Source organism: Helianthus annuus, chromosome 1 (genome assembly GCF_002127325.2).
Source record: "Helianthus annuus cultivar XRQ/B chromosome 1, HanXRQr2.0-SUNRISE, whole genome shotgun sequence".
Taxonomy (NCBI): domain Eukaryota; kingdom Viridiplantae; phylum Streptophyta; class Magnoliopsida; order Asterales; family Asteraceae; genus Helianthus; species Helianthus annuus.
The window spans coordinates 116,005,201-116,028,190 of record NC_035433.2 but is presented as its reverse complement, the minus strand read 5'-3'; the positions used below and the strand labels follow the sequence as shown (position 1 = coordinate 116,028,190).

At 36.6% G+C, this 22,990-nt stretch overlaps 4 protein-coding genes across 4 annotated transcripts; 3 read left to right on the top strand and 1 right to left on the bottom strand.

Moving 5' to 3' along the window:
• The first annotated feature begins 1,112 nt into the window (after positions 1–1,112).
• LOC110873712 (E3 ubiquitin-protein ligase CHFR) lies at positions 1,113–8,138 on the top strand. Its single transcript, XM_022122715.2, has 15 exons — positions 1,113–1,284; positions 3,108–3,258; positions 3,456–3,553; positions 3,659–3,720; positions 3,821–3,912; positions 4,296–4,419; positions 4,971–5,057; positions 5,504–5,594; positions 5,751–5,861; positions 6,983–7,083; positions 7,171–7,236; positions 7,304–7,391; positions 7,469–7,529; positions 7,658–7,721; positions 7,896–8,138. The coding sequence occupies exons 1-15, from the start codon at positions 1,227–1,229 to the stop codon at positions 8,028–8,030; spliced, it is 1,389 nt and encodes a 462-aa protein (XP_021978407.1). The 5' UTR covers positions 1,113–1,226; the 3' UTR covers positions 8,031–8,138.
• A 3,642-nt stretch (positions 8,139–11,780) lies between these two features.
• Positions 11,781–15,069, top strand: LOC110873704 (E3 ubiquitin-protein ligase CHFR). The gene is made up of 14 exons (XM_022122706.2): positions 11,781–11,868; positions 11,959–12,109; positions 12,408–12,453; positions 12,524–12,615; positions 12,714–12,837; positions 12,917–13,000; positions 13,093–13,192; positions 13,384–13,491; positions 13,668–13,768; positions 13,849–13,914; positions 13,988–14,075; positions 14,196–14,256; positions 14,349–14,412; positions 14,739–15,069. The coding sequence occupies exons 1-14, from the start codon at positions 11,781–11,783 to the stop codon at positions 14,871–14,873; spliced, it is 1,308 nt and encodes a 435-aa protein (XP_021978398.2). The 3' UTR covers positions 14,874–15,069.
• A 589-nt stretch (positions 15,070–15,658) lies between these two features.
• LOC110873700 (20 kDa chaperonin, chloroplastic) lies at positions 15,659–20,196 on the top strand. Its single transcript, XM_022122699.2, has 6 exons — positions 15,659–15,824; positions 15,977–16,153; positions 17,048–17,227; positions 17,327–17,482; positions 17,643–17,720; positions 19,882–20,196. Exons 2-6 carry the CDS (start codon positions 15,986–15,988, stop codon positions 20,053–20,055), a joined length of 756 nt encoding a protein of 251 aa, XP_021978391.1. The 5' UTR covers positions 15,659–15,824; positions 15,977–15,985; the 3' UTR covers positions 20,056–20,196.
• An 875-nt stretch (positions 20,197–21,071) lies between these two features.
• LOC110873690 (transcription factor MYB8) lies at positions 21,072–22,666 on the bottom strand. Its single transcript, XM_022122692.2, has 2 exons — positions 22,275–22,666; positions 21,072–21,669 (listed from the first exon to the last, which is right to left on the bottom strand). The coding sequence occupies exons 1-2, from the start codon at positions 22,535–22,537 to the stop codon at positions 21,210–21,212; spliced, it is 723 nt and encodes a 240-aa protein (XP_021978384.1). The 5' UTR covers positions 22,538–22,666; the 3' UTR covers positions 21,072–21,209.
• Positions 22,667–22,990: the final 324 nt, after the last annotated feature.

Sequence of the window (22,990 nt, the reverse complement as noted above, 5' to 3'; positions counted from 1 at the left end):
AACAACGTCCAGCGAGGAATCCAGTGGGCCAAAGAATCATTTTGTTTAACATTTTCTACCATATATTTATATATAAAATATAAACATATTTTTAAACAATTTTGGGCCCCCAATATGTTTGGGCCCTGTGCGGTAGCACCTCCCGCACAGGCCCGAGGCCGGCCCTGCCATTCGTTATCATATACCAGAATGTCAACGTGGACAGAGTAGTGCTATGCGTGCTCCTCGCGGACCAAAAGAGACATTTAACTATCACCACTCGTCATTGCGGAATATCATTGAACGAACCTTTGGAGTATGGAAAGCTAGGTGGGCATTATTGAGAGATATGCATGTTATTACACATACGAGCACCAAGTGAGTATTGTGAGAGCATCGATGGCGATTCATAACTTTGTTAAAAAGTCTGGTATGTATGATGAAGCATTTAACACAGCCCAACAAGAATCTTACAATCCCCGCGGTACTAGTGATGAACTTCATGAAGAAGTTCCGTCTACAAATCGTACGGATAATGATGGTATGTACATGGCAGCAATAAGAGATATGATTGCGCAAGATATAATGGAATCACGAAGAAAAGCATAGTATGACATTAGTTTGTTATTCTTGTGCATTTTTTGTGTTTTTTAGCAATCTGAATGTAATATTATGATGTTCTAATTAGAAAATTATAAAATATGTAAACAAATGTTATGTTATATGTCTCGTGAAGTTGTTTTGCAATATGCAAGAGAGAAAAAAAAATAAAAATAAACAAGCTAAACCAAACACTTTTTAAAGGATGTTCTTTTTGGTCATTTTACATGAATAAGTTAAACCAAACATCTTTTAAAAAAACTACTTGTTGACTTATTGGCTCATAAGCTAACTCAAACACTTTTTTAAAAAGTCTTTTTCAAAAAGTCATAAATTAATAAGTTAGTTCTTACAAAAAGTCATATTTTTAATTTAAATAAGCTAACCCAAACACCCCCTTCGGATAACAAGCAAATTCGTCAACTCCATTATTTTTCTTGTGACCCCCATTTGACCTAAAAGTAAAAACGTACGGCAACAAATCACAATAATCAACAAGTTAACTTCGGCGTGTGAGATAAGTGACTCGGGTGCATGCAACAATAAAACGAGCCTCAACGGAACAAAATCCCCCTTTTAAAACTCTTCCCCATTCCTCCTCTTCTTTCGTAAGAACACCTTGGAGAAAACGTGCAAGCAAGGGATCAATGGAACAAGGAGAGGCTTCTGGTTCAAAACCCTACGATGAAATTTGGTCCAAACTTGGTATTTCCCTTATTTCTTTTCTTCAATTAACATTCAAAATCTTCTCTTTTTTTTTTTTTTACCTTCAATTGCAATGAACGCCGCTGGCTGTTGCAAATATTGTCGTCCTAGAATGTCAATTTGAAATATATTATTCTTAATCACATTCTTGATTGGTGTATGTGACTGCCACCCATGATTCTGTGGTTTTCTTGATTAAAGTCTTCAACTTTCTGGGGTTTCTTGCGGATAATCAAATAAAGATTTCATTTTTCTTTGATGGGTTTTTAAGTAATCTGCACGTAATTCAGTTTTTGATTCATTTACTTTTTTACCCCTGATGAATTTAGGGTGTGTTTGGATGTGCATGCTTATAGTCATCACCTTAGAAAATTCACCCTAAAAAAGAGAAAACGAATGGTTCTTGGTCACATTATAAATTTGTGTATGTGAACATTTTGGGGTTTCTTGTTGATAGTTATATAAATACTCTATTTCCCACTTGTATGCATGTCTCATTTTTAGTAATTTGCAGCCAAATTTGTACTTCATATGCTGATGCCTAATTCCTAGGTTATTTGGGGGTGTGCATGTGAAATGGTTCTTTTGATTTTTATATACAAATGAACACAGTTTTCTTGATGCAATTCCTTGTAGCCAATGTGTTTTTGACCATTGATTGATATAGAGATGTTTGAATGGGAGTTCTTAAAGTAATTATTACAACTATAAGAATCAATTTGTCATATTACCATTTAAAGTAAAGGATAGAGATGCAACTGTAGTTTTCCAAAATCTGCTTTCTGGTCCAATATTCTATTATTTGACCTTAAAGAATCAAAATGAGAATCATATTTATGAACCTTAGGGGCTATTTGGCAACATCTGAATGGTTAAGTGCTGAACCAGTGTGAGTGCATTTATGTCTATCGCCTCCGTCAAGACAGATTGTAGCGGAAACAACTTAATATTAGACTTTATATTGTAATAATTAGATAGAAATAGCAAGGTGGCATTTTGGTAATTAATGAGAAGTTTCATTAATTCCAAGGCCTATAAATAGAACTCTAAGAGTTAGAGTTAAGGACTTTTGACTTTTGGCATTTTGGAGCTTTGGAGAGCTAGAGCTAGAGAGAGAAAGTCTAGAGAGAGAGTGCTGTCCACGTGATTCAGGTGTTGTACGTTTTCAGATCATTGAATAGAATCACCGATTATATTACGTCTTGTGTGTTCGGTCACGTTTGTGTACGGATTCCGCACTTCACACGTTCGGTTCGCAATCGTTTCGGAGTCGAAAACCGGTCCTACAACCAGTAAGAGGTCTAAACCATTAAGTGCTGAACCAGTAAGAGCTCTGAACAATTAAGAGCCTGTATAATGCTTAACCGTTCAGAGGCAAATGTCTGACCAATTCAGATTAGAGGTCTTAACCATTCAGACTCTGTATAAATCTTAACCATTCAAAGGCAAATGTCTGAACCATTCAGACATCTGTTCGTGAAACAAACAGTCTGAACTATTAAGTGCTGAACCAGTAAGAGGTCTGAACCATTAAGAGCCTTATTAAGAGATAAACAAACAGCCCCTTAATTTTTGGCTGCACATCCAGTTACCCCCTTATTATTTTGCATACCCACTTTGTAATGTAAGTAGTTAAATGCCAGAATTGTGTAATGGGATATATAACGACAGATGAACAATGTGTGACTTTGGGTGGTAAAGGTTCTGATATGGAGTCTCCTGAAGATGAGTTGACTCATTGGTGATGAAGAGAAGCCTAAACATAATTATTATTTATTTATTTATCATTAATAAGAGTATAAAGCGTTATTGTCATGTTCCAGTGCCGTCAAACTCCAAATATTCAGATGTTGAATTGCGGTCTGATGAGGTGGAGATACACTCAGAGGTCAAAGTCTCTTCATTTGAAAAGCTCGGATGGTGTAAAATTACAAGAAATTCAGATCTCTCTTCTGCAACATTGCAAAATAAGAGGTACTTAATTACCGAATTTGGCTGTTCTCGCAAAACTGTAACCTTCAAAAACGTTTCTTGCATACATGAAAAATATTATATTATATTCTTCTAATGATAAGAGATAAAAGGCTTACTTTTTACTTATTTTCTATAAGATGGTAATTATTATGTAGATATAATTGGACCGACATGAATATTTTTCTTTGCTTGTGCAGTCTAAATGTAATATTTGTTGACGGGACCGATGTTCCATCTGAAGATACAATCATGATTAGGTGTGGAAGTGAGATAATCCCCGGCCCTGTTTCTGATGGTATAGACACTTCACACCGATTTTCCGCACACTATTTTCTTAATTACGTTTCTAAAAAGATAGCCTCTGACTATAAGTCTATTGATTTCTTCTTGATATTCGAAGGCTATTTGAGTTACAGATTTAAAGTGATGCCGATGAATGAGTCCTCCAAGAAGCTGTTACAGGTAAAAAAAACTAAAATTTATTTGTAAAAAAAATTCATCACATATCGTTCTAGAATATTGCATGGCGATGAAACTATGAAAGTTTGTTTTGTTATGCTAGATATCTTTAGATTCGGATCATGCAAAGTGCAGCATATGTTTAAACATCTGGCATGATGTTGTCACAGTTGCCCCTTGTCTCCATAACTTTTGGTACGCAGACTTTAATTCATGAGTAAACTTCCATTTTGCTCCCTGTGGTTTGGTCACTTTATCGGTTTTGCTCCAAACCTTTAAAAATAGCCATTTTACTCCCTGATGTTTCGGTTTTTTTGCCAGTTTGCTCCCCGCCTCTAACTCCATCCAAATTGTTTGTTTTTCCATTTTGCTCTCCGCGGGGAGAAAACTGGCAACAAAACCAAAACATCAGGGAGTAAAATGGCTATTTTTAAAGGTTTGGGGCAAAACCGTTAAAGTGACCAAACCACAGGGAGCAAAACGGAAGTTTACTCTTAATTTATATTATAATAATATATTATATTATTTTCTTAGAAAAATACTGTTTATAAAGTTCTTTTTTTTCTTGTCTTTTAAAGCAACGGATGTTTCTCGGAGTGGTTGAAGAGGTCACAGCAGAAACATGCAATTGTTCTTTGTCCCCATTGCAGATCCGCTGTACAATTTGTGGGGAGAAACCATTTCCTACATAGCATTGAAGAGGTATATTTCCGTAAAATCACTTAATGTCAAGTATTCTATTAAACAAATATACGAGTAAAATGCCATTTTCGTCCATGAGGATTGGCCAGATTTGCGACTTTCGTCCAAAGGTTTGTTTTTCCGCATCTGGATCCAAAAAGTTTGAAATCTTGCCATTTTCAATAGACTCGTTAACTTCATCCATTTTCCCCTTTAAGTCAAGGATATTTCCGTATTTTTTGTTAACTTAAAGGGCAATTCGGTCTTTTTCACTTTATGTACAAGCATTTAGCATAATGTACAAGTATTCACTAAAAGGGCAATTCGGTCTTTTTCACTTTTTGTACGAAAATACCCCTGACTTAACAGAGAAAAATGGATGGAGTTAACGAGCCAGATGAAATGGCAAGATTTCAAACCTTTTGGATCAAGATGCGGAAACACAAACCTTTGAATAAAGTTGCAAAACTGGCCAAACCTTAGGGGATGAAAATGGCATTTTACTCCAAATATATATACTTATCATTTTATTAGTTGCATGACAAATTTGCATATTGCTACTTATTTTGCAGGATATACTGCAAAGTGATGCTTCTCTAAGACGTAGTGATGAAGAACTTGCTGTATTAAACTCGTGTGCGCTAATAAAATCACCTCTTGTGAGTCAAATAACTCATTATATTATTTGTTTTTTAGATAACGTACATGGATGGTCCCTGTGGTTTACCAAAATTTTGGATTTGGTCCCTAGCTTTCCAAAAGTACATGGACGATTCCGGTGGTTTGCACTTTGTAACGCATTTAGTCCCCAACTTTGCCAAAAGTCACATGGATGGTCCCTGTGGTTTGCACTTCCTAACGCATTTAGTCTCTAACTTGGGCCTACTAAAACCTTTAGATATGTTGGTTGGGGGACTAAATGCATTACAAAGTGCAAACCATAGGGACCATCCATGTACTTTTAAAAACTTGGGGACCAAATCCAAAATTTTGGTGACCAACAGGGACCATTCGTATACTTTACTCTTGTTTTAATGATCATAAGTTCTCTAATCATGTAAACTATCCATCTCACTTCCGTTGTTAATAACTCCATGATAATTAGGTCATTAACAATGGAAAGAAGCCTAGAGGCAAGAGGCCACGTTCAACGCCAGAAGAAGATAATGTCACAGATCATGCATGTGCTCAATGTGGTAATGCACTAGTGTTTTTGAGTAAAATAAATACGAACGCTTCTAATTGTAAAACGCCAAAATAAATAATTAAATATTAATCATCCCTTTTTTTATTTTAGTTTGACACTTCTAATTTAGTTCACAAATGTCCATTCTTGCGATTTTATCACTCAGGCACACAGTATGATGGGTTCCAGTGCAATCAAAACACCGTGCATCTGCAATGTCATGCATGTGGAGGAATGATGCCTTCTAGAACAACCAATATACGCGTACCGCAACACTGTGAGTGCTCAACATATTCATTGCTTAATTAATAACATTGTTTTGTAGTATTATTTCTAAAACGAAGAAAAAGAATTAGTGTTTATTGTCCATTCCAACCTAAACGCCCCGATTGCGGTATGCACATATAATGTATATATGTGTAGGCCATCGGGGGGAAAAGTGAAAGTGCATTAATTTCAACGTTATTTTACTAATCTCGTGAAAATAACGTTAAAAGCTGAGGACGGTTAATCATGCATCATGTGGTGGCGTTGATAGCTGTAAGACAAAAGGGTACATGCACTAATCGGTCTTTGTCCCGATTGCTGAGTGTTATGTGCCTTATGTCCAAGGCTTGATGCAAAACTACTATCGAGTCGGGGGTCTCACTGGAAGCAGCCTCTCTATTCCTACGGGGTAGAGGTAAGGCTTGTCTACATCTTACCCTCCTCAAACCCTACCTTTGCTTTGCTACTGGTGGGATTTACTGAGTATGATGATGTCCATTCCAACCTAGGGCTGCAAACTAACCGCACGTTCAACGAACAGTTCGTGAACCGTTCAGCGGGAAGTTCGTTTGTGTTCGTGAACGTTTGGTAACGTGTTCGTTTATGTCCATTTTATGTCCGTTTGTGTTTGATAGTTCACCAAGGTTTCAAATTTTATATTTTGTTTAAATATTTCAAAATTTCCACCAATTAGATATTTGATAAATATTAATGTATTGTATATGACATAATATTTAATCATATTTATGTACCTTCGAAATCTAATACGTGTTCGTTTATGCTCATGATGAACGTTCGTTTGTGTTCGTTACCTAAAATTAACAAAAGAACACAAACGAACACGGACACGTCCATTTCCTTAATGAACGAACACGAACTGATAATCTCGTTCGGTAAGTGCTCATGAACAGTTCGTGAACACATTTATTTCTTTAACGAACGAACACGAACAAGGCCTTGTTTGTGTTAGTTCGGTTCATTTGCAGTCACGTGGCTGACCCATTTTGACACATACGAAGAGTTACCCATATTGAGCCGTTGGCCCGATACCACCCCGTCATTTGTTCAATTGTAGTATTTTTTGAAGTGTTCTTGTTGAATAATCTTTCAACGTTGCCTTTAAACCGGCAGGCGTAGGGTGTGATAGAGCATTTTGCGGTGCGTATTGGCATTCGCAGCAGGTTACAAGAAGTGACTCGCATCATATGTGTGCTCCCGAGACTTTTAAGCCAGTAAGCTATTCATTTTATCGTGTTGTTTGCTAGTTATTCTTTTCTAGATTGCAACTATTTTTTAACTAAATATGAAATGCTTGACAGATTGGAGAACGAACGATCACAAGAATTCCTTTTCTGGCACACGAAAAGAACCGGCATGAACAAGATGTAATGAAAGTATTTTCTTCACCCCCTAAAAATGCCTGATATGACAATAGTTACCTCCAATTTTCAGATCACTGAAAGATGTATACGCCAGATGGGGAAAACCCTCCAAGACGTTGTGTCAGAATGGGTTACAAAATTGAATAATCGAGAAATAGGTAAAAGCGTGAACGCATAAGATAATCACGCATTTCAATGTTAACGTTATGGTGAGATTAATGAGTGAACGCTGCAGATCGGGCAAGGATGCCACTGAATCACGCAGAGATGATTACTTCTGGAACGCATTTATGCAAGTAAGTTTTGTGAGCTTGCTGACTATTCAATAGTCAACTCGCCAGTTTCTAGCATGGTTGACTGATTCCAATAGAATAGATAGATATCTGAACTTTTTTTAACTTTTTTGAATACCGTTTTGATGTAGTGAATGCTATGATAAACTGGTCTCATTCCTCTTGTACTGGTTCCGGGTCTGCTTGCCAAAATATGTACGTTCGCATACACTTAAACCACTTTTAAATTTCGCTTCCTGCATTAGCTTTAAGCGTATTCACTTGTGACTTTTATGGTCAAAGTCAAACTGATTAATTTACAACTAGTTATTCTCTTTTTTGAACATATTATTGTTTTCTCATTTTTAAAAACCTGTTATGCTCTTGTAGCGTCTACCTGCGGATGCAGCGCAACGGGAAGATTGTTGGTATGGCTACACCTGTCGAACACAGAACCATAACGACGATCATGCTCGTAAAAGGAACCACGTTTGTCGTCCAACCAGGGGTAATGTTGGAAATTAGCTGCAGCTTGATGTTTTCACACCTATGTTCTGTATTTTGAATCATTATGTTGGTAAAAGTTTGAAACTTGTGAAGGTAATGCAACTAGATTGTTGGTTTTTTGTGGAATGTTTAGGTTTATGTTTTTTGAACTATGAAGTGCTTGCGGACACGTTTGTGTACAGGGAATGTAGGGCTTGTAAGGCTACACGGTATGGTACCGTCTCCCCCTCCGTCCTCCCTCGGCGACGCGCGGCAGCCCATCCCGCCCCCCTCCCGTCGAGCTCCGTCCCCGTCTTCAACGTCGGAGAATGGACGTGCAGGACGATCCTCCAATGGTGGGCCCCCTTTGTTTGTTTGTTTGTGTTAGTGACTTGTACATTAGGCTTCAATACTTGTACATAGGGCATAGAAATTAAAAAATAAAAATAAAAAAAGTGGTGGGGTAGGATCATCCTCCCATATCTAGGGGTGTTCAGAATTCGTTTCGAATTCGAAAAATTCGAAATTCGTTTAAATTCGATTCGATTATTAAGAATTCGTTTCGATTATAAGAATTCGAATTCGATTCAATTCGAGTCAAGTAAATCGAATACGAATCGAATATGAATTTATAATTTCAAATTCGATTCGATTCGAAATTCGAATAAAAATTATATATTTTTATTTAGTATTTTTATATATAATACATATTTTCAAATTTTTTCCCAGTATTAAAATTACACATTACCAAACCCACTACATGACCTATAACTAAAACCTAAGTAACAAATCTATTAATAGATTTCTAAGCGGAAAAATATTAACTTGTAATATGGAGTGGTTATTCCCGACTTCTTGTTTTGAATTTTAGACTTGTACTACTTTATTTGGAACTTTTTCTGTGATATCGTGCTTTATGGCTGCTTTAAAATTTATGTTTCATTTTGAAAGTTTTTTACATGTTTTTAAAGAATCTGAATTAAATCGAATTTATTCGAATTCGAATTTTTAATCGAATACGAATTGGGTTTTTTATTCGAATACGAATTCGAATCGAATTCGAATCGAATACGAATTCAAGGAAAAATAAAAATTATTCGAACAATTCGATTCGAATAATTCGAAAATTCGATATTCGATTCGATGAACACCCCTACCCATATCCTCTAGTGACCACCCTTGGGAGGAGTATGACGTGGCGCCTACGTGGCGGATCATCCTCCCTTTGAGGACCATCACCATACCCTCTGGTCTAAGTTATAATGTATGCTTTTAACCACAAGTTTATTTATGATTTAGTTAAAGATTGAAGTGGTTAATACCTAATAAACATCACAATAAAGTTAAAAAGAAAAAAAAAATCCGAAATTGTCCCTTTTAGACCTACGTTTGAAGAGAATGTCCGTTTGATTTTGTTTTCACAAAATGTCCCTTGAACGTGAACACGGTGGCAACATTGGTGCTTTACAGTCGGTCACCCGTGGTCGAGGGTTAATGAAATCATGCCACGTGTCGGAAAACCCATGTTATTAATAACGATGGCGCGTCCAACGGTGTTTGTGTGGTTGATGTCACGGTTGCCCTCGCTGGTCTTAGGTTCCGGTCCTCCCAGTGTTTGTTTTACCCTTTCTTTTTAAAGAAAGTTAAAGGCAAAGAAATAAAGGATCAAGAAACACCATGTCTTGCAAAGAAGTAAAGGAAGAGTCGGCCATCCATCGGAGCACAGTTCAAGCTTGCTTTATACACATGGAAGACGAACAGTTAAAAAAACAAAATAAAGAAACAGTCTGCGACCGACTACAAAAAAGTGGTGGCAGACGGTGAAACGCAATTAAAGAAAGCTTAATGGAACAACCCCCTCCCCCCCCCCCCCCCCCCCCCCCAGCTTGATAATAGATTGATCACATGTATAAGAGCGGCGAAGTCGCCCGCGACGTCCAGACGCAGAATGGTTCTTGTAAATTTACTAGTAAATTTATGGTTACTACACAAAATAGTAGATTGAACGACAAAAAATATGTCGTTAGATAATTGACAAAGAGTTTCATGACAAAAGAGTTGTTATATGTTGACCAACAGAAATCGAATTGTCTATATATTGAATTTGAGAATTCAATTTCTCAAATATAATATTCATTTTAGTAGTCATTTATTGACTAAAGTTTTTGATTGAATAAATCATTTCATTTCGATACTGTTTAATCGATTGTTACTTGACGCCGCCCGCGATGTTGACTAGATGAACACTGCCGGAGATGATGGCTTCGTTAGAGACACCTTAGTTGAACCTAAACACCGTAATACATGGGGTGGCCCCTCTTGGGGGGGGGGGTGGTCTTGCCCTTTTGGGATAGGAAAGGCAAAGGGACATTCTCTTGAAACGTAGTAGGTCTAAAAAGAACATTTTCAAGATTTACCATAAAATTAAACCCAAAATTTAGAAACCGCATGGATACTGGTTCAATGATCAACATGAACATGATAATTAATTTAAATTTTAAGTATGCGACTTTTTTAAACTATGTCACTTTATTTTAAACTTTTCAATTGACATAAAAAATACTCATCTAATCTAGTGAAGTTATTACATACACATAATTTTAAAAAATATAAATAAATGAATTAGACAAGTAACACAACCTTTTTAGCTTAAAGTGTTCAAGGATTCAACTGAGAATTAGAATAATGTCATGTCAAAATATTACAACCTTATTTCATGTGATAAGAAAGGATCTTAGTTTCCAACTAACGTTATTGTTCGTTGACTTAAAACAAAAACAGAATGTCAAATCACAAGTGTCCTTTTGATTTTAGTAGAGTTGGTGATGTTTAACAAGTATACTTCTGAGAAGACCAATTCTTGATCCCCATCCTGTCACAATCATTCTAGATTACTTGTGTTTAGTACTCTTCTCCATCCTCCTTCCTTAGCACTCTTCTCCATTTTTCTTCTATAAAAATGATGGAGACAACATGCAAACAAACAAACAAACAACAAGGTAAACATCAATGGAACATGGACAGGGTTCTGCCTCAAAGTCATCAAATTTGTTCAAACCTGGTACTCCCCCTCATTGTTCTTGATCACATTATTGATTTGTGTAAATGATTCAATGGCTTCTTTTTATTAAAAGTTTTAAGCATTTATGAGATTTCTTGCTGACAATCAAACAAATATCCATTTTGCTCTTATGGGCATTCCTCATTTTTAGCAAGGGTGGTGTGAATTCATGACATGAACTTGACGATATTCGTGGGTTTGGGTTCGGTCAAACCCGCCAACACATTAACTAAACGGGTCGTGTTAGTCCAAAGGGTTCGTGGGTTGACCCTTTAACCTATTTGTTATCTATTATATTTTTTAAAAATGTATTTTATGTTGTAAGTTAAACTAGCGGGGTATTTTATACCAAAATTTAAAAATTAAATTATAAATCACATAAAGATTAAATGTGAAAAAACTAGAAATTAAAAAATGTTTGGGTTAAATGTGTCAAACCCACAAATATTCGTGTTGTGTTTTGGATTGTATCGGGCAGGACCCACCAACCCGTGAACACGACCAGTTTAGCACCCCTGATTTTTGGTAATTTGCATGCAATTCGGTTCTTTTTACCATTGATTGATTTATGGGGTGTTTGGATATGCATGAAAAAGGTGATTATTGCTGTGTATGCCTCTTGACTGTTAACTATAATGATCAAATTGTCATATTACCAATTAAAGTGAAGGATAGACTTACCAAAATCAGTTAACATGTCTAACATGGATGTAATGGAATGAATATTAATGACAGATGAACAAGGCGTGATTTGTGTGAATGGTGAAGGACTTGATATCGTGTCTCTTGAAGATGACTTCAAGTCTCTACTCATTGGTAAGAGGAGAAGCCTACACAATATTATTACTATTACCGCTATTATTGTTATTATTACTTCTAATGCGACCCGTTATTGTACTGTTCCAGTGCCATTGAATAGTGAACATTCAAATGTCGAAGTGCAGTCTGATGAGGTGGAGATACATTCAGATGTCGAAGTCTCTTCGTTTGCAGATCAGGGATGGTGTAACATTACAAGAAATTCAGACCTCAGTTCTGCAACATCCGAAAATACGAGGTACTTAATTACTAAATTCGGTTGTTTACACAAAACTTTTACCATTAAACAAGTGTCTTGCTCCGAATTCGACCCGTTTAGCTATAGATGGGTAGTTAGTGTTTTATCTCAAACGGGTCAAAACAATCTATAAGTGGAAATAGGTTCAAAAAAGTTGAAAGTCACCCATGTCTAACGCAGAAAATCTACTTATCAGTAAACGAAAAAATGTGATTGTTGTAGTATAAAGACGACCCAACCTGTTTCAATCTTTTATCCAACTGATGCGGTCCGTTTTACCATGTATATTGAGTTACAGACTTAAGATAAAACCAATGAATGAGTCTTCCAAGAAGGTGTTCAAGGTAAAAAAATCATTTGTAAATAAAATTCAGATAATCATATGGTGACGTAAATATGTTTCGTTTATGCTAGATTTCTTTAGACTCGGAGCATGCAAAATGCAGCCTATGTTTAGATATCTGGCATGACATTGTCACAGTTTCCCCTTGTCTCCACAACTTTTGGTATGACGATTTGAAATTATGTCTTAATGATTTTATTTTCTTAGAAAAATAATATTATTTATAATAAGTTTTTTTATTTGTTTTCTTGTCATTCATAGCAACGGATGTTTCTCGGAGTGGTCGAGCACGTCACAAGAGGAACATGCGATTGTTCTTTGTCCCCATTGCAGCTCTGACGTACAATCTGTGGGGAGAAACTGTTTGCTACATAGGATTGAAAAGGTATTTTCCATATAATCACATAATGTACATCTTAATGTCAAGCATCCTATTCAAATAAACATCTATACTTATTTTGCAGAAAATACGGAAATATGATTCTTTCGTAAGACGTAGTGATGAGGAACTTGTTGTGAACTCCTATGCATTGATAAAATCACTTCCTGTGAGTTAAAAAAAAAACTCATTATATCATATATTTATCATCATTTTTTACAAATCTTGTAAACAATAATACTCGAACTCCATGTTATTTAGGTCATTAAATATGTAAAGAAGCCAAGAAGCAAGAGGTCACGTGTCATGCGAGAAGAAGATAATAATGTCAATGTCTTAGATCTTGCATGTACTAAATGTGGTAATGCACTAGTGTATTAGTTTTTTTTTTTTCGTAAAGAGGACGAACAAATTTCATTAATAAACAGAATAACGAATACAAGGTTGTAGGCAGACATTTCCCCAAGGGCACTGGCGTATTTGAGTAAAATATATATGCGTTAGTTATCGCTTCTTTCAATATAATTTGACACTTTGTTCTTTATCGCTCAGGCACAGAGTATGGTGGGTTTCAATGCAACGAGAACACAGTGCATCTGCATTGTTATGCTTGTGGAGGAATGATGCCTTCTAGAACCGATATAGTTGTGCCACAATACTGTGAGTAGTCAACATATTCATTGACTCGTTGTTAAGATTGATTATAGGTGGAAATTTTGACCCATTTAATACAAATGAGTACATTTTTGCTATAAAACATTCAAAATCGGTATATCAAAAACATAGTTAACACGTTAATTATATGTTCAAATGAAGTATTTCTTTTGAATTGGCAGGCATAGGGTGTGATGGACCATTTTGTGGAGCTTATTGGCATTCCCAGCAGGTTAAAAAAAGTGACTCATATTGGATGTGTGCTCCAGAGGCATTTAACCCCGTAAGCTAATCTTCTTTTGTATCAAATAATTTGTTATTATTATTACAAGTTTCTTAACTGAATATAAAAATGCTTGGCAGACCGGAGAACGGACTATTACAAGAATTCCTTATCTGGCACACGAATGGAACTGGCATGAACAACATGTATGAAATGAAAACATTTCCTTCTTAACCCCCTAAAAAGCTTGATACGACAATAATTACGTTCAACTTTCAGATCACCGAAAGATGCATACAGCAGATGGGGAAAACCCTCCAAGATGTTGTGTCGGAATGGGTTACAAAATTGAATGATGGAGAAATAGGTAAAAGCTACTGCCTTCAACAATATAATAATTAAAGAAAATGAAAACCGAGCTTTTGAAATATATATATATGTGTTTTAATGTTAACGTTATGGTGAGCTTAATGCATGAACGATGCAGATCGTACAAGGATGCCACTGAATCACTCAGATATGATAACTTCTGGAACACATCTATGCAAGTATGCTTTATGAGCTTGAAGATTATCATTAATGTTTAACTGATTCCAATAGAATAAATATTTTAACTGGTTTGAATACTGTTTTTGTATAGTGATTGCTATGATAAACTAGTCTCATTTCTCTTATACTGGTTCCGGATCAGCTTGCCAAAAGACGTACGTGTTTCTACTTTCAACACTTCAACCATATACACTTTGACTTTTAAGGTCAAACAGATTAATTTACAACTTAAAACTTAATATTTAATCTTTAATGTCCGGGGAATCCTTTATGTCAACATGATAAGCTCATAATAAGTAGCATATATTAGTATTATTTGAGCTTAATCTTGTATCCCAAGGCATGTCAGTTAAGTTTGTTATAAGTAATTTGTTTGACCTTAAAAAGTCAAATTACCTGTTTGAACATCATGCTGATTAAAAATGTTAACCGATTCGTACTTTATTGCAAGTGATTTATAATGCCGGTTTTGTGCTTGTAGCATCTACCTGAGGATGCAGCGCAAAGGGAAGATTGTTGGTATGGCTACGCTTGTCGAACACAGAACCATAATGACGATCATGCTCGTAAAAGGAATCATGTTTGCCATCCAACCAAGGGTGTTATAGGAAATTAGCTTTAGCTTGATCCATTCGCCCCTATGCTTTATTTTGAGGTCAATATGTTGGTAAAATGGTTGATACTTGTGAAGGTTTGAATTATGAAGTGCTTGTTGACTAATTTGGGCTTGTAATGTGTGCTTCTGTACACTTTGTAAATCAGTGTCTATGTATATTGTTTTATACAAACATTACAAATCTAAAGTTGTAAGATTTTTAACTGTTTTTATTATAGATTTTATAAGTTAAAGGACTTTGTTGGAGTAAAAAGAAAGATGGTTACATAAAAATGAGAAAAATGGTGCACTAAGACATATAACAAACATAATGCGGTCTCATATCACATTAGTGGTAAAAAGAGTCTAATGAATGAACGAGTAAAAATTGGTACTCTACTCTTAGTCGTGTATAAGTTTTAACATATATACGTGAGTGTCAAATGTGTCAAGTTGGTTGGTTGATGGCTGATGGGTTGAATTATTCAGCCAGAACACAACCCATATCTTTATATGTGTAAACAATATAAACTATTACTCAAACACACTTAACATAGTATACCGCACACATATTTACATTTAACCCAACTAATTGTCAAACGGGTTGTCACGTAGAAATCAAGTTGTAAATGTGTTAATCAGTTGTTGAGTTATAATAAGTGAGTTAAACATGTAAACTGGTTGACGGCCGATGAATCAACCTGTTTATTGGGTCAACCTATTTAATTCAAAGACTTAAACGTATCAACACAAACCCGAACATAACCCATTTAATCAAGAATATCACCCTCAACACAACCCCAAGTAGATCGTTTGAAGTAGTCCCTAAACATAGAAACAAAACAAGTTAGAAGACAAGCTTCTAGAAACATCTCGTGTATAACAATAAAACCCCCTAATCCTGTCTAGGGTTTTGTTATCCTTTCCGTTTTCACTCTTCAGTCACAGCACCACATCATCTCTTCACTCAAGGTACGTAATATGAATCCTATCCAATTTCAAAATCGACATAAGTCCCACTTTCACACGGTTCTTGCGTTACAACAATACGATTTCAATTGTACAATCCAATCGAATACAATTAAACGACTGAATTCGTATCCTTCTTGTGTGAATTTGTATAGCTTTAAGAAATGGCAGCCGCTCAATTGACATCGACATGTTTTCTTCCGTCATTTGATGGTTTGAGGTCTTCAACATCCAAAGCTTCATCTGTTGTGGTGTCTATGCCTTTTAGAAGTTTGACACTTAGGTCGACCCGTGGGTTAGTGGTCAAAGCTGCAACCACTGTTGCTCCAAAGGTTAAATTTGTAACCTTTTTATTCATTCTGCAAGTTAGTTGGTCATACATTATCTGGTTCTTGTTTTTGTTTAATCTTGTTATTGACTTTGTGTTGGATGTGAAATTGACTACTTTTATATGATTTTCAAGATTAATTTAGCAATATTTAACATTTTGTGTCAAATTTGCTATAATTTTGTGTTTCAAGGATGCCAAGTTTGATATTGTAGATTAGATGTAAGTTTGTTTGGGATATTATTATTTGTTCTTCGTTGAAGTTCTGTCTTTTGAGTAATTTTTGATGCGGTAGCATGGTTGTGGAAAGCGCAAGGTGGCGTGAAGGTGTAAAGGGTGAGCCTTTGGCCTAGGCGCAAGGCTTTTAAAAAGCGAGGGCCCGAGATAAGCAATGCGCATAGCATAAAAAAACATTTTTAGGGGATTTAGACATGTTCTAGACTTGTTTAGGGCTAGTTTAGGGTGGTTATGGGTCATTTTGGATGTTTCAGACCAGTTTGGCCGGAATTTAGTCAATTTACAGTTTGACGGATTTTTCAGTATTTGGTCGAAATCTGGCCGACGTTTCTTTGCGCCTCGCCTGGTGCCTAGGCATGCGCCTGGGTCTCCTTTGGCAACTATTTGTTATAGTCCTAATAAGTTTGCTATTTGCATTTATGAATCACTTGATTAACTTGTTAGTTTCGTTTTAGTGGGGTTGATTGATGAAATTGTTTTGGACTTTGGTGGCATTTTGTTTTGCCACTTCTACATTTGCAAACTGGCTATCAGAGTTGTGTTTTGGTTTTCCCTTTGTTTTGTGCAATTATGTGTTTTTTACTGATCTATAGTTGTATGCACTTGGTTAATCTTGGTTAACGAGTTTTCTGATCCGTGAGGTCTTCATTTCATCCTGCAGTACACTTCGTTGAAACCATTGGGTGATAGAGTTCTTGTAAAAATCAAGGCTGCAGAGGAGAAAACTGTAGGTGGCATACTACTGCCATCAACGGCACAAACGAAACCTCAAGGTGGTGAGGTTGTTGCTGTTGGCGAAGGTAGGACGATTGGAGACAAGAAGGTGGACATTGGTTTGCAGGTAACTAGTTGATTAAATTAGTCATGTTTAAACTTTAACTACTTGTATTGGATAATAGCAATGGATATGTTACCTTATGTTTATGCGCTTATATTGCAGACTGGTACCCCAGTTGTATATTCCAAGTATGCAGGGACCGAGGTTGAGTTTAACGGCTTAAGCCACCTTATACTGAAGGAGGATGACATTGTTGGTATCCTTGAAACCGAAGATGTTAAGGATTTAAAGCCTCTTAATGATAGAGTTCTTATCAAGGTTAGGAATCCTTATAGTATTATTTAAGTGGCGTGCTTTATAATGGGGTACCTGAACGGCCAAACGCCCTATTCTAGCAATCTTTTTTTTTACTTTATATTCTTATCATGTCCCAAAAGTTTTGCTTATTTTCACGTGTTTGACATTTGTTGTATAAAAGGTTGAGGAAGCCGAGGAAACAACTGCTGGTGGATTATTGCTTACACAAGCAACCAAGGAGAAACCCTCGTTTGGCACGGTGAGTAATAGTCTATATATACTTGCAATCTTGAATGATTGCATCACAGACTGTATGTGCGTGTGTGTTCTGGAGGTGGCTATTTCGACCCTTTTGCGTTTGAGTGAGTTTAGGGTTTAGGAATGAATTGATTCCCCGAGCTTGTTTTGACCTAGAGGTGCACAAAACAGGTTTTTTAGGACCGGAACTGGGTATGAACCGGGTCCAGGTTTGGTCAAAAAACTCAACAACCGGTTCCGTGTACGTTTGGGTTTTTGACCAATTTGGCCGTGTTTTTTCGGGTGTTGGCTGGTTCGGTCCAGGTTTTGACCAGGTAGAGGTGGAACCGGTTTCGGGTCGGTTCCTTTATCTAAACCCGGGTCGGGAACTGGTCTGTACCTGCGGTTGGGTGGGGTAGGAACTGGTTCCGTGTCGGGTCTGGAACCCGGTTTTTTGTGCACCATTATTTTTTCCCATCGCCCAACAAACCAACTTGTCCACTTTATTACCTTTAATATGTAATAGCCACTAGCCAATGTCATGTTAAGCTTAGAAAACAAAGAGTGAATTGCAAGGGTTGTCCTTTATCTTTATACCCATTGGCAGGCGCTGTCCTTTATGTTTAAAATTGACGAGTTTTGTACTTTATGTTTTCAAATCATACACGTTTTGTCCTTTAGCCCTAACCCAGTTAGATTTTTCTGTTCTGGTAATGTGCTATGCACATGAGGGTAAAATTGTCTTTTCACCCTATTCTTTAAAAATACATATAAAAGAAAAAAAAGTATATATCATAACAAAACCCTCTTCTTCCCCAAATCTCCAACAGATCCCACCATTCTCATCCCCCAATCTTCCCCTTCAATTTCACCATTTTCAGTTTTTCACCCCATCGATGGGTTGCATCTGCAGCACATCATCCAGCACCCACCACCACCAAACCTCATCAACCTCCTCATCACACACAACCCTCTTCTTCCCCAAATCATCCAGATTAACATCCCCATTAAAACCTAAAATTTCACACTCAATTTACAGCTTCACAAATAAAACCCAAATTGGCATCATATCATGAGATCCAAGACATAAACATCTCCTGCATTCGCACAAATATACAGGTTGAAAAAAACCATCATCAATTTACAGCCTCACAAATAAAACCCATATTAACCTCCGATTCAAGCCTTCAAACCAATTTGCAAATTGAAAAAAAAAACCGACTGCTTGTTTTTGTTCGCCGGAGATGATGGTGGTTGGCGCGTCTACTTTGATGGCGGTAGGTGGAGCAGTGGTCTGGTGGAGACAGTGGTGTCGCCGGAGGGATTGAGAAAGAGAGGGGGGCTGTGATGGTTGATGGTGTTGTCGGAGGGTTGTAAGGGGTGGGTGGTGGTGGTGGTGGCTGGTTGAAATACCCGGTTCCCATTTTTTGAGAAAATTGAGTGAAAATTGGTTTGAAGGTTGCCGACCTGGTTACAAAATCGGATTCGATATCGATGTATCTGATCTTGTGGAGTTGGAGCAATCTCATGATATTATTGTCGCATCAGCCATATTTGGTACTTCTTTGATTTTATATAAGCAACCGACCTGGAGGTTATGAAGGTTGCCGACCTGGTTAGTGGTTACAAAAGCCCTCTTCTTCCCCAGCCATATTTGATGAAGAAACCGAAGTATATATGAGAAATTCTAGCGCTTTGGACTACAGAATGAATGTTGGATTATGGAGAATTATTGTTGTGCATAATGTTGGAGGTTATCAAGGGGGATTGGAAAATAGTTGAAATGGGGTGTGAATTGTTGCAGGTTGTTGAAGAGAAATTAGGGTTTTGAAATGGGATTGATTAGGGGAAGAAGAGGGTTTTGTTATGATATATAATATTTTTTTTTCTTTTATATGTATTTTTAAAGAATAGGGTGAAAAGACAATTTTACCCTCATGTGCATTGCACATGACCGGATTTGACAGAAAAATCTAACTGGGTTAGGGCTAAAGGACAAAACGTGTATGATTTGAAAACATAAAGTACAAAACTCGTCAATTTTAAACATAAAGGACAGCACCTACAAATGGGTATAAAGATAAAGAACAATCCTTGCAATTCACTCAAAAACAAATCTTTATATTTTTGCTTGTACCTTGTGGCTTGTCCTTACTACATGTTTGTGGGCTTTGGAACCACAGGTGATTGCAGTTGGGCCGGGCCTTTTGAATGAAGAAGGAAACAGAACAGGAGTGCCATTGTCTCCAGGAAACACTGTTCTTTACTCAAAATACGCAGGGAACGATTTCAAAGGAGCCGATGGTTCAGACTACATTGCTCTTCGTGCTTCCGATGTCATGGCTATTCTTTCTTAGTTGGTAGTCTGATGATTAATTTTTATGCTTGTTTTGGTAAAAGGATAACATAGCATTGCAGTGTTGTACTCGCGTCTTCAAAGACCGACATTTTTTCTATAAAAGGTTCTGGATTATGCTACCTTTATCATTTTTGCTTCATAGCAACAGTCTATCAGGTCTCTCGGTGTCTATTGAGCAAAAGATTATGCGTTATTTATTCGTGTTCATGTTTTTGCCTTTGCTTATGTAGCCAAAGCCTCAAAAGGGCATACACCCATGTGAGGCTCAGTCAAACCACCTTGAGCGCAACAAGGTGCACGGACATGACTGAACCGGTCTGAAACAACTAAAAATAGCCTATGAACAATTCTAAAACAAGTTTAAAAAAGCTAAAATTGGTAATTACGTGCGCCTTGCTTGGCTCAAAGGATATGACCCAGGCGAGGCTTAGCCAAACCACCTTGAGTGCAACAAGGTGCACAGACACTAAATCGATCTCAAAACACTAAAAATAGCATAGAACTAGTCTAAAACAAGTTCAAAAAGAATAAAATTGGTAATTATGCGAGCCCGAGACAAAAATAGCCTAAAACCCGTCTAAACCCGCCTAAAACAAGTTTAAAAAAAGCTAAAAGTGATAATCACGTGCACTTTGCTTGACTCGGGTGTGCGCTTTTTAAGCGTCTGGCCGACAGGCTAACCCTTTTATGTCTTAATATAGTAATAAGTTTTCTTTTAGGTACAAACTTTGTAAAAAAATGATAATATAACAATGGTTTTTGTTAAATTAGGACTCATTAAATATGAAACAGATTGGTTGGTGGAAAACCTACCAACCAAGATTTTCAAAGTACTCAACAGTGTCTCTTCTTATCCAAATGCATATGTCAGGTCAAGCATTCATTGAATCATTCAAGATTCGTCTTTAATAGGAAGTTTGATTAGGTATACATGTAATTTAAAGTCGACCAACATGCACGGTCGGCCCAAGCCCACATGGGCCAGGTTGTGACTGTTGCCCTCAAGAATAATAATAACTCACAACTAACTGCCCTTAATTACTTTTACACTTTTTCAACACAAAAAAAAAAAAAAAAATTGTCTTAATTTAATTTTAATTTAATTAATAGCTAATTAGCTACTTACAATAACAAGATTGTAAATAAAGACTATCATCTCCATATACTAATACTATGCTCATTGTTGTACAACAAGCCACATTCATTACTACTTTCTTGATAAAAAGAAAACGATGAAACCGGTGGCGGTGCAACTGCCTTTGCTGCTACCGCCACTGCTACGGCCTTCGGGACCGAAACCGTTGGTAGACCGATGGTTAGCTCTAGATTGATTTCAGGGTGTGTGATGTTCTCCTGTGGTGGTGGTGGTGGTGGTGTGTTTTCTTCGGTTGATAATCCGCTTGTGGTGGTACTACTACTCACACCCCCTCCGCCGCCGCTACCACTGTTAGACGACTCCACTACGGGTGTTTGTTGGACGGTTTTGACGACATTGGTGACGATAGTGGGTGTGGGATGGTTAATAGACAGTTTTCTCTTGATGTGTGTGTTCCAGTAGTTTTTGATCTCGTTATCTGTCCTCCCGGGTAATCTTGATGCAATCATGGACCATCTGTAACAAAAAAAAAAGAATCTTTTTTAGTTACACATGTTCTACAAACACTTATATATAGATAAATCTAAAATCCTTTTAATACAAATAAGAGATAAACTAAAATGTTTTGCTTCCGCCACTAGATTTAAGTGGCCACAACAAATTAAAATATCTTCTAAAACACTATAAAATAAAATAAAAAATCATTTTCAATTACACATGTTTTACAAACATTTGTTATATATAAAATCTGAATTTGTTTCAACAAAAGGCGAAGAGAGACTAAAATGTTCTGGTTTCACCACTGGCTCATTTAAATGTTCAGGTTTCTCTTTTGTTGTTACACATGTTTTAACAACAAGAGAGAAACTAAAATGTTCTGGTTCCGTCACTTACTCATTTAACCTGACTAAAATGTTCTGGTTTCTCTTTTATTGTTACACATATTTTAACAAGTGAGAAACAAACCAGACTAAAATGTTCTGATTTCTCTCTTGTTGTTACACATGTTTTAACAAGTGAGAAACTCAAATGTTCTGGTTCCATCACTGGCTCATTTAACCAACCAACCAACCAACCGTATAAACTAATATATATGAATACAAAAGTGAATAAAGTCTTACTTATTGCCAAGAACTGCATGGAGACTAACAATGAGCTGATCTTCCTGTGGGGTAAAATTCCCTCGTTTAAGATCCGGTCTGAGATAATTAATCCACCGTAGCCTACAGCTTTTTCCACACCGGTTCAGACCGGCAGACTTAGGCAAAGATCTCCAAGAGCCTTCACCATGGGCGTTGATGTAGGTGACAAGACGTTCATCTTCTTCTTTGGTCCAAGCGCCTTTGTTGGTGTGGTCTTTCTCACAACAAGGTGATCTCACCATTTTTGAAGATGGTTTAGTTTTGGAATAATGGAAGAAGAAGAAGAAAGAGGAAGGAGGAGGAGGAAGATTGATGGTGGGGAATTGAGTGGGGAAATAAATAAGGAGTTGGTGGGAGAGAGAGAGAAAGAGTGGTTGTGATTGAAGTTAGTGCTTGATTTGGTAGGTACCTCTATGTCCTACTTTCCATCTTCCCTTTTTCATCATATTTATTATTATTATTATTGCTCTTTTAATTTTTATTTTTTTCTTATTTTTTAGCATCTTATCTTTGGTTATGTTTTTATAGTTTATACTTATCTGTCATGTCACATGTGTGATATTTTAAAAAGAAAACAAGTTAAAAAGGATAAACATTTTTTTAAAGAACAAGTTAATATGGATAAACTATAAAGATATTGTATTTTTTTTTGCTTGCTTATTTAGGCTAAATAATGATCTTAGTGTTTAGTGTTT